This window comes from Impatiens glandulifera, chromosome 6, assembly GCF_907164915.1.
Source record: "Impatiens glandulifera chromosome 6, dImpGla2.1, whole genome shotgun sequence".
Lineage (NCBI taxonomy): Eukaryota > Viridiplantae > Streptophyta > Magnoliopsida > Ericales > Balsaminaceae > Impatiens > Impatiens glandulifera.
Window position 1 is genome coordinate 38,553,491 of NC_061867.1, and position 16,678 is coordinate 38,570,168.

General features: G+C 33.8%; 1 protein-coding gene across 1 annotated transcript; it reads left to right on the top strand.

Annotated features, from left to right (window-relative positions):
• The first annotated feature begins 14,004 nt into the window (after positions 1-14,004).
• Positions 14,005-15,697, top strand: LOC124942144 (LIM domain-containing protein WLIM1-like). Its single transcript, XM_047482572.1, has 5 exons — positions 14,005-14,260; positions 14,678-14,774; positions 14,870-14,913; positions 14,998-15,087; positions 15,173-15,697. Exons 1-5 carry the CDS (start codon positions 14,123-14,125, stop codon positions 15,383-15,385), a joined length of 582 nt encoding a protein of 193 aa, XP_047338528.1. The 5' UTR covers positions 14,005-14,122; the 3' UTR covers positions 15,386-15,697.
• The last annotated feature ends 981 nt before the right edge of the window (positions 15,698-16,678 follow it).

Below are 16,678 nucleotides of genomic sequence, written 5' to 3' on the forward strand. Positions count from 1 at the left end.
TTTTGTTTACTCTTTCGATCAACAAGATGTTATGGATATGTTCCGTTCTCTTGAGTACTCTAGTCTTCGGAATTATATCAGCGGTCCTTACGTTTTCTACGAAAAGGAGGTCCGTGAGTTCTTCAAGACGACGAATGTGGTCGTAGATTCGATAACGGCGACGGTCAATATAAAGTCTATCTCCTTCGGTGAATCGGTATATGCTGAGTTCTTTGAACTTCCATTGGAGGGTCACAACTTTAACACAACACTTCCAGTTGAAACCATTTCAGAAATATAGATCGTCTTCTCAAACGATGGTAGTTCTATCAGATTAAACGGGAAGAAGAAGGCCCTGAAACCACATTTTATTCTTCTAAACGACATTGTGGCGAAGGCTCTTCAGGACAGGGAAGGTTTATTCGACCTGTATAGCCAAGACCGTTTCGATTATATGACGGTTATTTCTAAAGGTATGTTAATCAACTAGGCATCAATTTTATTTTACTTCATCCATAAATCTATTTTCTTACCTATGAGTTCTAGTATCAATAACTCTAATTAGACCGTACATCTTTCTTGGTATGTCTAGATAATAGGTAGGAGCATAAATCGTTATTAAATCGTTATTAAATCGTTAACATCGCATAAACACATTCCTCATAGAGTAGTTGTTTAATAAAATGGATTTATCCATAAAATATTTGATGAAAGACATGAAATCAATTAAAAAAAGAAAATCATAGCTTATTCTTCAGAAATACCTGCACGGAAAGAAATAAGAATTTCTGTTATATCCCTTATTTCCATGGGATTGTAGTTCAATTGGTCAGAGCACCACCCTGTTCTCTTCTGTTTCATCGATTTTGTACGGATCCTCATTTTCTTCTAAAAAAAGGGAAGGAGAAGTATCTTCTTCGGTGGATCCCTCTTATTCCTGAAGACTCCTTTGGGTCTTCCAATATCAATAGGTTGATTATTTCGCTCCTGTATCTTCCAAAAGGAAAAAATATCTATGAGAGTTGTTTCCTGAATCCGAAATTAATTTGAATTTACTATTTTTTATTGTTTCCAAAATAACGTTCATCAACTAGCACTATTTTGATATGAATCTTTAGAAGTAATTTATCAAATTGGTTAGATCTAAAATAAGAACCTCCTAAAGATATACGGAAAAAAAAAAACAAATCGCAACGAAAAAGCAGAATAAATTGGATTTGGAAGTAACTGTGATAGTGAATAAAAATAAATAAGATTTAGCTAATGTAATAAAGATACTAATTATTGCTCCAAAGACTCTACCTCCTTTATTTATTTCAAAAATTCAGGTACTTCATATTCTTAATTTTTATTTTTTATATGTATCAGAATTCCCGCCTTTTCCAAAATGTACCCAAATTCGAATCTCACCAGCTGCAAATAATAATTGGAGTTTTATTATTTTAGGGAAGCGACCAAGTGGTCAGATTTCTGAAAAGCGGGCCAGTTTGGCTGAATGCAAGTTCGGTTGTCTCTACCGTGCATTCGGCAAGATGTCTGGAAAAACTGAAGTTGGAAAAATACCGAAACTGCCACGTATGCGCATCTGGCTGACCGAAATGAATAGTGCATCCGGATAACCGAAACTGCCATGTATGCGTTATTATTTAAATTATATGTGTTGTACTATCATATACACCACGATCTCAGGATTATTCTCTGATGTACTATCCTGGCACTCATCCAACGGATGGAGGACAAGTGTCCATTGAAGAAGATTCGACCGTTGTTGTGCTTTGGATATATAAGAAAATCAAAGGAAAACAGAAACATAGACTTGATGCTCTGGGCTCTCTTTCTAATTAAAATTTATCTTTCTACAAATATATATTCAAGTTTTTATGTGAGAGATTGTTCATACCGAAAATCATTGTAGTATCACTTTTCTTTAATTGTGAGTTCTTTGTAAGTTGAATGGATAGTATCTATTCAACAAGTGTTGTGGGAGCTAGGAGTTCAGAAATAGGCAGTGTCTAAGTCCTAGTTGTCCGACCGAGTTTGTGTAAGTGTTGTATTCAAACTAAATCTTCTAGTGAATATCCTTCTCAAGGTTGAGAAGAAGGGGTGACGTACGAGAATTTGTTCTGAACGTCCATAAACAAACTTTGTGTCTTGTGTTATTTATATTCCAAATCTTCTAATCCCTTATTTGTTTCTTCAAGTCTAAACAAACAGTTCCGCACTTGACTTCGTTCAAGAGTTTGTGAATACTTGCGAAGAATAGAAACAAATACTAACTTCTAATAGAGTTAATATCGAAGTAAATGTTTTCGCAGTTAACAATACTTGGTCAACCCCCTGGTATTGTTGACTCCTTTCCTAACAATAATAATAATTATAAATGTAGTTATATCTCTTATGAGTCAAGTACTAATATCTTAAACAATTTTGTAAATCATTTATGGATGTTCCACATATTTTAATTTATAAAACATAATCACTTGCTTAGATTTTGATAAAAAAATCACTTTCTAATTAACTCCAAAACGTATTAAAATAGCATTACGTTTACGTTTATAATGACTTTAGATTAGTGTACGTTAATAAGATCAATCACTTTTTAAAAAATAAAATATTTTTACTCGAATGTAGCCTTGTATCTTATCTTTGTCTCGAATCCCAAAAGTATGAGATGAAAAACATAAATGATAAGCTCGACTAGAGTTTGCGGAAAACAATTTTGTCGATTTGCATTACAAATTTATTTAACTTACCTCCTCTTTGTTAGATCTATCAGAATTAAATCATAGTTTATATGTAAGAAATTAAAACTGTAATTAGCAGAAACGTACATGTACTCATCTTCTCTTTCCTTAGAATGAAAATGTTCTTCCAATTTGATAAGTACCTCAATTAGTTTATCTTCATATTGATAGGTATGCAAAGAGGAAAATGATCGTACTTTAAATGAGGACCGTATAGTTACAAAATAACTAACATGTTAATTATTTGGTTTGAATAATTCTAATTTAGCCCTCCATAAAATTAGAAATATCACTTAAGGTATCATAGTCTTATATTAATAACAAATACACCCATAAGCTATAAACTTGATTTCAAATTAGATCACATTATTTTGACCTATAGAAAAGATGACATTTGCACAATTATTTATTATACTAGTAACCAATAAATTCCAACAATCTCTCACTAGGTCACGTATGTATAAAAAAAAATTGTTAACCATGATGCTCCCAAAGTTTTGTGTCCTCTCAATCATATGTTGTATAAACAATTTTATCAATTAATTATATCAATATATGACCAAAGAGTTCATCGTTGTATTTAATCACAACTAGACCCAACAATGATCACATATATCAATGCAATTAATTGGAAAATCATATCATTAATGTGAGCAAAAGAATTTTATGCACAATGATCTTTTCATGTCAATTTTCAACTAGTTCTACTTAAGTGAGATCAAACTCTTAACATTATTGTACCAGGTATGTGTATACACAAATACTTTAAAGTTATAAAACAACAATGTAATATAAACTCTCACTTAAACTAAAGATTCTCAAATACTAAAATACTCATGTGAGTAGTGTGCTCATGAAAGACTTTGGGTACCAAGAATTTTATAAGATGATCTATTAACATGGAGTTTGTTCCTATATGTTTTATGCTTAATTGTCTATTATGTACTCTTTCTTTAACAACAATGAATTTAATGTCTATAAATTTTGACTTTGTTGTTGTTATTGGAATACAAAATGGCTGATCTGTTGTCACAATAAAATTTTAGTGGTCTTTCAATTCCTTCCATAAAACGCAGTCTCGTGACAAAATTTATTAGCCATAAACCATGATTGTATGTCTCATTAAATGTTATGAATTTATTTGTGATGGTAGAGGAAGCTACAAGTTTTTGTTTAGTACTCTTTCAGGATATAGTTTCTCCCACTAACAAATAAACAAACCCTGAAGTCGTTCTTTTACTATCTTGGTATCCCGCAAAATAAGAGTCAAAATACCCAATGATCTCAACTAATTTGACCTCTAATATATGAGCATATAATCTCTTGTTTTCTTTAAATATCTCATAACCCTTTTGACTGCTTTCCAATGATCTATTACGCGTTACTAAGATGTAAGACTAAAACTCAAACAATATAAGAAATATCAGGATGCGTACATATTTAAGCATACATCAAACTCCCAATAACTGAAGTATAGTGAATTGATTTCATTTCTTCAATCTCAAATTTCCTTTTAGGAATTTATTTAGACTAATTTTGTCTCCATTAGCGACAGGGGTATCTAAAGGTTTACTATCAATCATTCCATACATTTTAAACACTATACCAATATAGTTTCTTTCAGATAACCTAATGATACCTCTAGAACAATCTCAATGTATTTTGTAAGCATTAAAATCTACACTCAAATTTATAATATTATAATAAATATTTTGAATTATTTTTAAATAAATAAGATCAAAATAATTAACTCCATAGCCAAAAACCTATTTAAAACAATTAATTAAGATTAATTATCGTGCTAATTAATCAAATTAATCAAAAGTTAAGGTCAAAATAAAAAATAAAATTATTTGGGATAAATGTTGTACACATATTATCTCAAAATAATTTTATACAAATTAAAGAACAAAAATAAATAAATTTGATGAATTGTTATATTCATTTCATCTAGAAATAATTATTTATTTAAATCCTAAAAATATACAAAAATAAAATAAAATAAATTGGTAAAATATTTTCCATATTTATTTTAAAATTTTGTCTATTTGAAAAGATCCAAACTAAAGCCAAAAGGGTAAAAAAAAATCAATTTCAAACAAACCATTAAGGATTTATTAAAAATATAAATCTGAATCGGGTGTAGTTGAAAATAGAAGAAAACACTACAGTAGGAGCTGTATCCATTGGATGGACGTTAGCTCCTCATCCAACGCCTCAAAGCGCTCTACGTAGGTAGTTGTAACTAGAGCAACGCGCACCGGGTCATATCGGACCAACAAACGATCGTTAGCGGAATCGCTAGTGGACACTCATTTGCCAACTACGCTATAAGGAACGCCATCGGACCACTGAATTACCAACAACGCTAGACGGAACGCCAACGGAACGCTGGAAAGTGCTCAAAACGGCATCGTTTTGAGCGCCACCTTCGTCTCCAACACGACGCCGGAGGGATAAGCATCAAACATTCAACTTTGATTTTACTTTTTTGAAACTTTCTCGTTAGTCCACCATTTCGGCTCATTTAAAGCCTAAAATGATTACTCTACGATGGTGATCATTTCTAACTATCAAAATAGGGATGAATCATCCCTCAGGCGACTTCAACCAAGAACAGCAAAAAGCCATTAATGGCTTTTGGATGCCCCTAACCAACTTAGGACCAGTATAAATACCTCTAAATAATTCTGAAGCTAGAGAACCAACTCATACCCCTCAAATCGAAGAAAATAAAAAATTCACCATTAAAGATTTGAAGCTTTTGAATTTTTTGAATTTTCTTTTTGAAGTGTTAAAGCTTGGATTTAAGATCTAGAAAGCTTCATTAAGGATCGAGAAGTGTTCTCCAATACTTGTTAAGGTTCCACTCAACCTCAAATTCATATTTACAGTTTTGTAACCCCGGGGAATCGCTCCTCGTAGCTTAGCACATGTTTGGACGACACGTGGCAATTTATGTGCTAGACGTCTTTTAAAAGATAATATTATTTTAAAAGAGTTTAAAAGATACATGGGAGCTTTAAAAATTAATTATGTAAAAATAATTAATTTTATTCAAATTTTAATAATCTGGGGGCCAAATAATAATTTGGCCAAAATCTGACTAAATTAATCAAACAAATTTTATATTAGAGCTATAATGGGTTCGGTTTTTTGTTACGCTCGATAAAGGGCTTTCGCGCTTTTCCTCCGCGCCCGTCAAAAGACGGTTTTATTTTATTAAAACAAAGTCTAGCTATAATAAGATTTATTTCTAAAATTTATTTTCTTTATTTAGTAGTCCGGGGTCCTAAACAATGATAGGTTTAGATTATGTAAGTAATCGAATAAAATTATTTAAAAGGTCATGCATATGATTGCGTTGATATAAAATTGATTAAAAACCCTGAAAAATATTAGAAAAGTGTTAGAATTTAAAAAAAAGCCCTTAACCAAAATATTTGTTTAGGAAATATCCCGAAAGTATTTAAATATCATTTTTTTTACCTTTCAAAATTATTTGAAAATGGATTTGGGTTCCAAAATTACAAAAATAATCTTGGATTTTGAAAAGTGGAATCAAACCGACCTTAGGATCGGAGTCCTAGGATTTGGGTCCGGTTTTGGCGATCTAGGTTCGGACGGGCTCGATCTAGACTGGTTGGACTAGATCAGGGCTCAGGAGCATGGGTCCGTGGATCCGGAGGGCTCAATTCTGAGTCCAGGAGGCTCGGTCCCGAACTCGAACTACTCGATCGAGGGATCGGAGGGATCGGTCCTAGGGTTCAAGAGGCTCAGTCTTGAACTCAAGCTATTTGGTCCTAGGTTTGGGAGGCTTGCTCCCAGGTCTAGGTTTCATGGTCAAGGACCTGGGAGGCTTAGTCCCAGGTTAGAGTCCTTGGTCCGAGGTTAGAAACCTCCGTCGGATGCATCAGTCCTTGCTCAAAAACATTGGTCTTGAGTCTCGATCATACCTCAAGAACACTAGTCCTCTTAGAAATCTCTTAAAACCCTAATGAAACCTCGAACACCTTCAATTCGGGTGTGACAAGTTTTGGGTTAATTCGAGTTTTCACCAAATTCTCGATCCTTCAATTGAATGACCCATAAATAGAACTTGGGCTAGACTATCCAAATGTTAGTAAATCCATATGAAAGGCGAACCATACACAAATCTGTCATTGTTGATCGAAGCTTGAAGTTAGAATTTTTCTAACTTTTTGTTCGAGTACTCTAGGACGACTTCAAGCCTAGCCAAAAGCTTCATACTAATTATTAGGGATCTTACTAACTCAATGTAAGCTACATTTTTTGATTCTGTAAATATTAAGAATCTACACTCTAATTTATAATATTAAAATAATTATTTTTTATTTATTTTTAAATAAGTAAAATCAAAATAATTAATCTCAGTCAAAAACTCAATTAAACAATTAATTAGGATTAATAATTGTGGAAATTAATCAATTCTATCTCAAAATAATTTTAGAAAAATTAATGGAACAAAAATAAATAATTTAGAATGAATTATTGTATCCATTTCATTTAAAACAATTATTTATTTAACCTTAAAATTAAAATTAAAAAAAAAAATTGTAAAATATTTTCCACATTTATTTCAACATTTTGTGTATTTAAAATGATCAAAATTTTAAACCAAAGGGTGAAAGAAAAAATCAACTTCAAACAAACTCTTAAAAATTTAATAAAAATAAATAAAACCGTGATCGGGTGTAGCCGAAACCGAGAGAAGATGCTACAGCCGAAAATTGGGCCATCAGATGAGCGCTAAGATCTCATCCAATGATCCAGACGCGCCCGCTTATCTCATTATAGTTGAGGAAGTGCGTGCCCGAAATGCACCAGATCCACTAATGCAAACGTTATCACCGTCCATCCAAACGCAATAGAGCGACCGCGTTCTGATGGAACGCCTTGCAAACGCCAAAATGAACCCGAAATGACATCGTTTTGGCCAAAATGACATCGCAATAGATAAGTTTGAAGATTCATCTTCGATTTTGCCAACTTGGAACTCATACGAAACTCAACAATTTTGGCTGATTTAAAGACTAAAATGATCACCCTACCATTTTATCACCCTACCATTTCTTGGCTTTATCGATTTATTCGACATTCTTAGGAAAAAAACTCAAGCGTAGCTTACCATTTTAGTTTCTCATCCAACTCGAAATTCGAAAGAATGTAAGACAAGGGTCTATTCGCACTTGATTTGATTTCTTAGCATTGACCGATTTAGACGTGTACAAAAATATCATATCGTGGATAAAAAAAATTTCTATTTATTAAGACGCAAGTACACAATACAATTTTAAGACTCAACTCGTTCAATTGTCTATACAATGAAAAATTATAGAATTGATAACTTCAAAGATTTCCTCACACATTGGATTTCCATACGGCTCTTTTATATTTAGAGCACCTTGGATTTAAAAGTGATTATACTTTTCTTATGGCTTCAAAAATTACTTGATCATTTAAATGATCTTGTATCTTGTCCTTTAGAGCAAAATATTGATCGGTCATCTCCCTTCATCTAATAATACTCACAAAATGAATCAAGATATTACCCTAGATACGACTTTTCTTCGTTTAGTTCCAAGTTTTTGATAAGACCGTTTTCCTTCAAAGTCTCGTCATTTCGCTCAACAACATCCCGTGTTCATCAAAAGTACGTAGGGGAGGCTCGAATTTTGGCACTTGGGAAGAATTGTGGCTTTTAGCAATGCGACTAGTCCTTGTTGAGTTATGGAGCCTACACTTATAATAAACTCTACATTGTTAATTAGAGTTTATTGGGTTTTCTTTTTTTGGTTTTGGGCTTGGGCCTGACCAAAGTTATTTAGGTTTATTACCTGAATGTTTACCCTATAAATATGTGATTATTAAGGGTTTACATGATTAGACAGAATTCTAGAGAGATAAAGTGTGAAGCAAAAACTTTGTATTCCTTCTTCTTCTTTATAGTAAATCTGGTGGTGGCTGAAGTGGATGTAGCTCAATTTGAGTGAACCACTATAAATCTGTGTGTTCTTGTGTTTTCTTTCTTGTGTTTTTACAGATTGTTTTCAAATAGGTCGGATTTGGGAGATACAAATCCTAACAACTGGTATCAGAGCAACTGGTCTAGATCTGAGCATTGGAAACAATGACAAGTGAGAACAGTATAGGACATGGAATTGGAAGATTTGATGGGACAAATTATGCCTTCTGGAGAATGCAGATTGAAGATTATCTCTATGAAAGAAACTTCATGTTCCTTTGAGTGAGAAACTAGAGAAGATGGATGAAGCTGAATGGAAACTCCTTGATAGACAGGTTTTGGGAGTTGTCCGATTGACGCCAGCCAAGACAGTTGCTCACAATGTAGAAAAGGAGAAGACCATCATAGGTCTGATGAAAGCTCTTTCTGATATGTATGAGAAACCATATGCTAACAATAAGGTACACTTAATGAAAAGACTATTTTACTTAAGAATGGTTGATGGTACTTCTGTCACTACTCATTTGAATGAATTCAATACTATTGTGAATCAATTGCTATCTGTTGAGATTGATTTTGGGGATGAAGTTAGTGCCCTGATTTTGTTAGCATCTCTACCAAATAGTTGGGAACCTATGAGGGCAGCAATTAGTAATTCAGTTGGAAATGCTAAACTGAAATTTGTTGAAGTTAGAGATCGTATTCTTGCTGAAGAGGTTCGTAAAATTGATTTTGGTGAAACATTCAAAGGTTCTGCTCTGAATGTGGAAAACAGGGGTAGAGGTAATGATAGAAATTTCAACTGAGGTAAGAGCAGATCTATATCAAGGAGCAGGAGGAGTCAGTCCAAGTCTGGGCGGACATTTGAGTACTGGAATTGTGGTAAACAGAGTCATTTAAAGAGGAACTGCAAAGCACCGAAGAAAAATGGTGATGATAAAAATGATGCAGCCAACGTAGTTTCAGAATCTGTCACTGATGCGTTACTTCTGTCTGTTGATAGTCCGATAGATTCATGGGTTTTAGACTCAGGAGCGTCTTTCCACACCACTTCTCACAAAGAATTAATGGAGAATTATGTGGCTGGAAACTGTGGGAAAGTATATCTTGCAGATGGTGAGCCACTGAATATTGTTGGCATGGGGGATATCAAATTGAAGATGGCAAATGGTTCTGTTTGGAAGATTAATAAGGTGAGACACATTCCAGGTTTAATGCGCAATTTGATCTCTGTTACACAACTTGATGAAGAAGGTCACAATTTCAGTTGTGGAAATGGTGCATGGAAGGTGACTAAAGGAGTAATTGTTGTTGCTCGAGGTCACAAAACTGGAAAGTTATACACGACTTCAACTTGCAGAGAATCAGTTGTTGCTGTAGTTGATGAGTCGAAGAATAGTGAGCCGTGGCATTGCAGGTTGGGCCATATGAGCGAAAAAGGGATGAAAATTCTTTTGAAGAATGGGCAGATTCCAGAACTGAAGTCTGTTGAACATCAGTTATGTGAAACCTGCATTCTTGGAAAACAGAAACGAGTGAGTTTCTTAAAAACTGGGAAGGAGCTCAAGAAAGAAAGACTAGAGTTGGTACACACTGATGTGTGGGGACCTGCACCTGTTTCTTCTATTGGTGGATCATACAACTATGTGACTTTTATAGATGATTCAACAAGAAAAGTATGGGTTTACTTTATGAAGCACAAGTCTGAAGTATTTGCTATTTTCAAGAAGTGGAAGGCTTTGGTTGAAAATGAAACAAATCAGAAAGTTAAGTGTTTGAGATCCGACAACGGAGGTGAATGTATCAACTCAGATTTCAAAGAGTATTGTGCTGAGAATGGGATCAGTATGGTGAAGACTGTTCCCTGAACGCCTCAAGAGAATGGAGTAGATGAACGAATGAATCGAACACTGAACGAGCGTGCTAGAAGCATGAGATTGCATGCAGGGCTGCCTAAAACCTTCTGGGCAGAAGCTATTAATACTGCTGCATATTTGATAAACAGGGGACCTTCTATTCCTCTTGAATTCAGAATTCCTGAAGAAGCTTGGAGCAATAAAAAGGTAAACCTTTCTTATTTGAAAGTGTTTGGTTGTTTATCATATGTTCATATTAATGAATGTGATAGGAGCAAGCTTGATCCAAAGTCTAATAAATGTTTTTTCATTGGTTATGGTGATATCGAGTTTGGTTATCGTTTCTGGGATAATCAAAATCGGAAGATCATTCGTAGAAGAAATGTTATCTTCAATGAACATGTTCTCTACAAAGATTGTGTTGGGAAGACATCAGATGGTGATTCCAAGTTGGAAGACACTGGTACAGTCGATTTGAGAGAATTTTCAGCTGAATATATACCGGTTGTCGAAGAAGAACAATGTGTTGTTGAAGATGAAATCGTTGAGAACGTGGCCCCATAGGTAAATCAGAAAAGACCGGTTATATAGTTGAGAATATCATCAAGGAATCAAAAACCAGTTGAGAGGTGGTCTCCATCTTTGAACTATATCTTGTTGACAGATAGAGGTGAACCTGAATGTTATGAGAAAGCAATACAATCTGATGAATCGATTAAGTGGGAGTCTGCTATGAAAGATGAGATGAATTCATTGATGTTGAATCAGACTTGGGAGCTCACTGAGCTACCAAAGGGAAATAAAGCACTTCACAACAAATGGATCTTCAGGATTAAAGAAGAACATGATAAAACCATGAGGTACAAGACAAGGTTGGTTGTGAAAGGATTTCGACAAAAAGAAGGTATTGACTACAATGAAATCTTCTCTTCAGTAGTTAAATTGATGACAATCAAAACTATTTTGAGTTTGGTTGTGAAAGAAGATCTTCATCTTCAACAAATGGATGTCAAAACTGCTTTTCTTCATGGTGATTTAGATGAAGAGATTTATATGCGACAACCAAAAGGATTTGAAATCAAAGGAAAAGATGAGCTTGTGTGTAAGCTTCAGAAGAGTCTGTATGGTTTGAAACAGGCTCCAAGGCAATGGTACAAGAAGTTTGATAGCTTCATGAAAAGTAACAATTTTTTGAGGTGTGAAGCTGATCATTGCTGCTATATCAAGAGGTTTGATAAATCGTATATTATTCTTCTTCTCTACGTTGATGACATGTTGATTGCTGGAACAAGCTTGTATGAGATTAACAAGCTTAAGAAAGAGTTGTCTGAAAAGTTTACAATGAAGGATTTGGGTGCTGCAAAACAAATCCTTGGGATGAGAATTTTCAGGGATGAAGAAGTTCTCAAGCTTTCACAAGAAGAATATGTGAAGAAAGTTCTTAGCAGGTTCAACTTGTATGATGCAAAATCAGTTACTACCCCCTTAGCTAGTCACTTCAGACTATCTAAAGATCAGTCGCCTTCAACAGAGGAGGAGAAAACTTACATGGCCACTGTTCCGTATGCCTCTGCCATTGGTTGTATTATGTATGCGATGGTTTGCACAAGACCAGACTTAGAACATGTAGTGGGAGTTGTTAGCAGATTCATGAGCAACTCGGGTAGACAACATTGGGAAGCAGTAAAGTGGATACTACGATACTTAAGAGGAAGTACGGGTCTCACTTTGTGTTTTCGAAATTCTAATATGGGTTTGGAAGGATATGTTGATGCTGACAATGGTGGTGATGTTGATAGTAGAAAGAGCACAGCAGGGTACATTTATACTCTGGGAGGTACTGCAATCAGTTGGGTTTCAAAATTACAGAAGATTGTTGCTCTTTCTAGTTGTGAGGCAGAGTATGTTGTTGTGACAGAAGCTGCTAAGGAGATGATGTGGTTACAACCTTTTTTGCGAGAATTGGGTCAAGACTACGAGGGAAGTGTGTTGCGATGCGACAGTCAGAGTGCCATTCATTTGGCAAAGAATCCTATTTATCATGGCAGGACGAAACATATACAGGTTCATTATCATTTCATCCGGCCAGCTTTAGAAGATGGAGTATTTGCTTTTGAGAACATTCTCGGGAGTGAGAATCCAGCTGATATGTTGACGAAAGCTGTGACAAATGAGAAACTGAAGTTATGTGCAACTTCAGTTGGTCTTCTTCGTTAAGACACCGAATGGAAAGTCACTACCGATCGAGAGATGATGAAGTTAGTCTCCAAGTGGGAGATTGTTGAGTTATGGAGCCTACACTTATAATAAACTCTACATTGTTAATTAGAGTTTATTGGGTTTTCTTTTTTTGGTTTTGGGCTTGGGCCTGACCAAAGTTATTTAGGTTTATTACCTGAATGTTTACCCTATAAATATGTGATTATTAAGGGTTTACATGGTTAGACAGAATTCTAGAAAGATAAAGTGTGAAGCAAAAACTTTGTATTCCTTCTTCTTCTTTATAGTAAATCTGGTGGTGGCTGAAGTGGATGTAGCTCAATTTGAGTGAACCATTATAAATCTGTGTGTTCTTGTGTTCTTCTTTCTTGTGTTTTTACAGATTGTTTTCAAATAGGTCGGATTTGGGAGATACAAATCCTAACTGTCCTGCCACTCGAAGGTCTCATGACTTACTTCTTACTTAATTTAGCTCTCTCCACTTCTCATTTCTTAAAGCGTTGTTGGCCATGTTATCAGTAACCATCAAAGTGAGCATATAGATTTGTTTTCCATATGTAAAAGTGTGGCTTATATTTCTACCATTTCCAATCGAATTTATAGTTGTTTGTTATGTGCTCATTAGTCATGTTTGGTGATGCAAATTCTTTGGTGATAAGATCTCAAAGTCTTTCCGTATAAAATATAAAAATGTTAGTCAAAGAAAGATATTGATCTCAGTATGAATTTGTGCTCCCTTGAAAAAGAACAGAGAACATCAGACTCGATAGTTGTATGACGTGTATATTATGCACAAGTACGCGATCCTAAATGAAACAACACCTCTTTTCCAATTTGTTTTCTTTTTATTAAACAAATTAAGTTTTGGGTTAGAGATAAACAAGATAAAGTGAACATTTGTTTATAATTGCAAAGGTAAACAAGATAAATTTAATGTTAACTTTTTTCTAAGTTTATAATTGCAAAGGTACAATACTAAATTATTATAATGTTGTTTTAAATTAGTGGTTAATTAAAAACAAATAAATAAAGCTGCTGAAAGTGGCTGTAATGGAGCGGATAATAAAAGTAGGTGCAAGAATATATTATATCATTCAACTGGTAAAAGCCAAAAAGCAGTCTTTTATTATATTTGATACTATAATGAATGGGCCAAGAATTGACAGCTTCTAAGTTCGAACAGTTCATTCTCATTCATCAAACGAAGTTAAAAGGCAATAAAGACTCATTGATCAATTGACCTTTTCCCTAAGGAAAAAAAACTCATCTTTTCTTCTGGGATCCTTCTTCCATATACCATCCGATCATAAATTCTCGTTTTGTGAGAGAAAGAGATTATGGCAACATATGGAGGAACAACCCAGAAGTGCAAAGCTTGCGAAAAGACCGTATATTTGGTGGATCAGTTAACTGCCGACAGCAAAGTCTACCACAAAGCTTGTTTTAGATGCCACCACTGTAAGGGCACCCTCAAGGTGGGTTTTCTTTTGTTTATCTTCTCCCCTCACTTATTGATTTGGGTTTTCTAAAAGGTTAGATCATTATACATCATTTCATCAAACAGGATTTGCATGATTCAGTCTCTTAAGATCACTTATTTTTGTAAGATCTAACTTTGCCTAGGTTTTAATAACTCTTTTGTGTCCTAATCAATTCTGTCTCTGCCTATTTACACAATTGAGTGCTAGTTAGGTAACTAACATGAATCAATTTATATTGTAATTGTGGATTTAATTTGAATTAAAGAGATCCATCACTAGCTAAAAGGTCAATAGATTGATCATCATCTATGAAGTTCGAATGAAAATGCTTGTAATAATATGGAGACATGTTTGAGACAGCTAGCAGGCTAAACTTTGTTTTGTTGGAATTGTATGTATTGATTTACTCAGCTAAGCAATTATAGCTCATTTGAGAGTGTCCTGTACTGCAAGCCTCATTTCGACCAACTCTTTAAGATGACCGGCAGCTTGGAGAAGAGTTTTGAAGGTATGATTTCACCATCATCAACTCTTTTAAGGAATTTGATTCATGTCCCTTTGTAATTGGATGTATGCTTATATTTTTCCCCTTTCCTAATCCAGGAGGTCCAAGACAAGCTAGAGCTGTTGATAGATCTGCAGATCAGGTAACTGTAGAGACTAGTAGTACATCATATTAGAGTCAATTTGTTGTCTTATGTTTTTACATTAAAAATGGAGAGATTTGATAGGTCCAAGGCAACAACAAATTTTCCAAATTATTTGCTGGAACTCAAGATAAATGTGTTACTTGCAAGAAAACAGTCTACCCATTAGAAAAGGTATATCTGTCAGTTGCCTCTAGATTGTGGCTGAGAAATTGTAACTGTTATGTATATATGAGAGAACCGATAATGTTAATTTCAGGTCACTGTCGATGGCGTATCCTACCATAAGGCTTGTTTCAAGTGCGCTCACGGAGGTTGTGTGATAAGCCCGTCAAACTACGTGGCTCACGAGCATAGACTATACTGCAGGCACCACCATTCCCAGCTCTTCAAGGCCAAAGGAAATTTCAGTCAACTTGGCAAGCTTGAAGAAGCAAAAGAAGCAGTAGAAAATGGGTTAGTATCCGCTTGATTCAAACTGTGAAGTTTAAATTTAAAAGATCAAGGTGCTGCGTTATCACAACGTGTGATGTTTCATAAGAGTGTATTTTTAATACGAGCTTTAGAGTGAGATCTGCGATTTGTTTATGATTAAGCTTACATGTGCCATTATGGTATGTTTTGGATGAGGATCAAATGGATTTTGTGCTTGAAGTGAGTCTTTATATTTCCATCATACATTCGTATTTACTTTTTGTATTCAATCAATTCATTAAGACTGTAAGTTTTAATCAGTTTTTGTATTTAGCTATTGTGAAAATTGTCAGACTACACTATATTTATACTTAGTTTTTGTAACTTAATGTTCAGTTTCATTTTATTTAAATTAGAATAAGTTAGTTTATATATTTTTTAAGAATTCTAGTTTACCTTATATTGAATAAAAAACAGCTCTTAATTTGTATAAATACGATAAAATGAAGTAAGGAACTCAATTATAATCGGCTCCGCGATTTCTGCAAGTGTTGGTGTTTCTTATTCAAATGATCCATACTAATAAACACAATTTAATATAAATATCATCAATTTATTTATTTTTTATAAAATTTATTTTTTATAATAATATTAATTTTCCATATATATTATATAAATTCATCATTATATATAATTTTATCATAAACAAATGTATTCGGTTTAAGGGAATATAAAATAATTTTTTAAGAGAATATTTTAAATTTTATTTCACTTAATTTATATTATATTAATTCTCTATCTAATTATTTACATTTAAATTTTTATATTTATTATTTAATTCTCAAAACAGATAAATTTTCATTTTTTTCTAATTATTTTTTTAATTTTTGTCTACTTAATTAATTGATATATAGTTATAACTTAATTATATATATTATGATTTAATTTTATTATGTTTAATTAAATATTACAACCATGATAATTTATCATATTAGCAATTTGGGTTAGACCCGTTGGGTTGGCCCGTCCAGTGCTGTTAATATCGTGAGTCAACTCGTAAACTCGTCCGAGTTTGCGTTTTTACCTAAAGAAATCGAGTCACGAGTCACAAAATATCGCAGAAGTGTAAAATTGACGCTGACTAGCATGTTGACTCGGTCAAACCGTTGAAAACGTTAAAAACGAAAAAATCGTTAACTTTTATTATTTCAAATTTTTCTCATTTTCAAATATCAAAATTTAAACAAATATTACCTCAACTACTTCGTATTAATGAGTACTCCTCCACTCCTTCAAAATAATTGCATATTTTTGTTTGAATCTAAAGCATATTTCTTCTTTTTTTCATCTG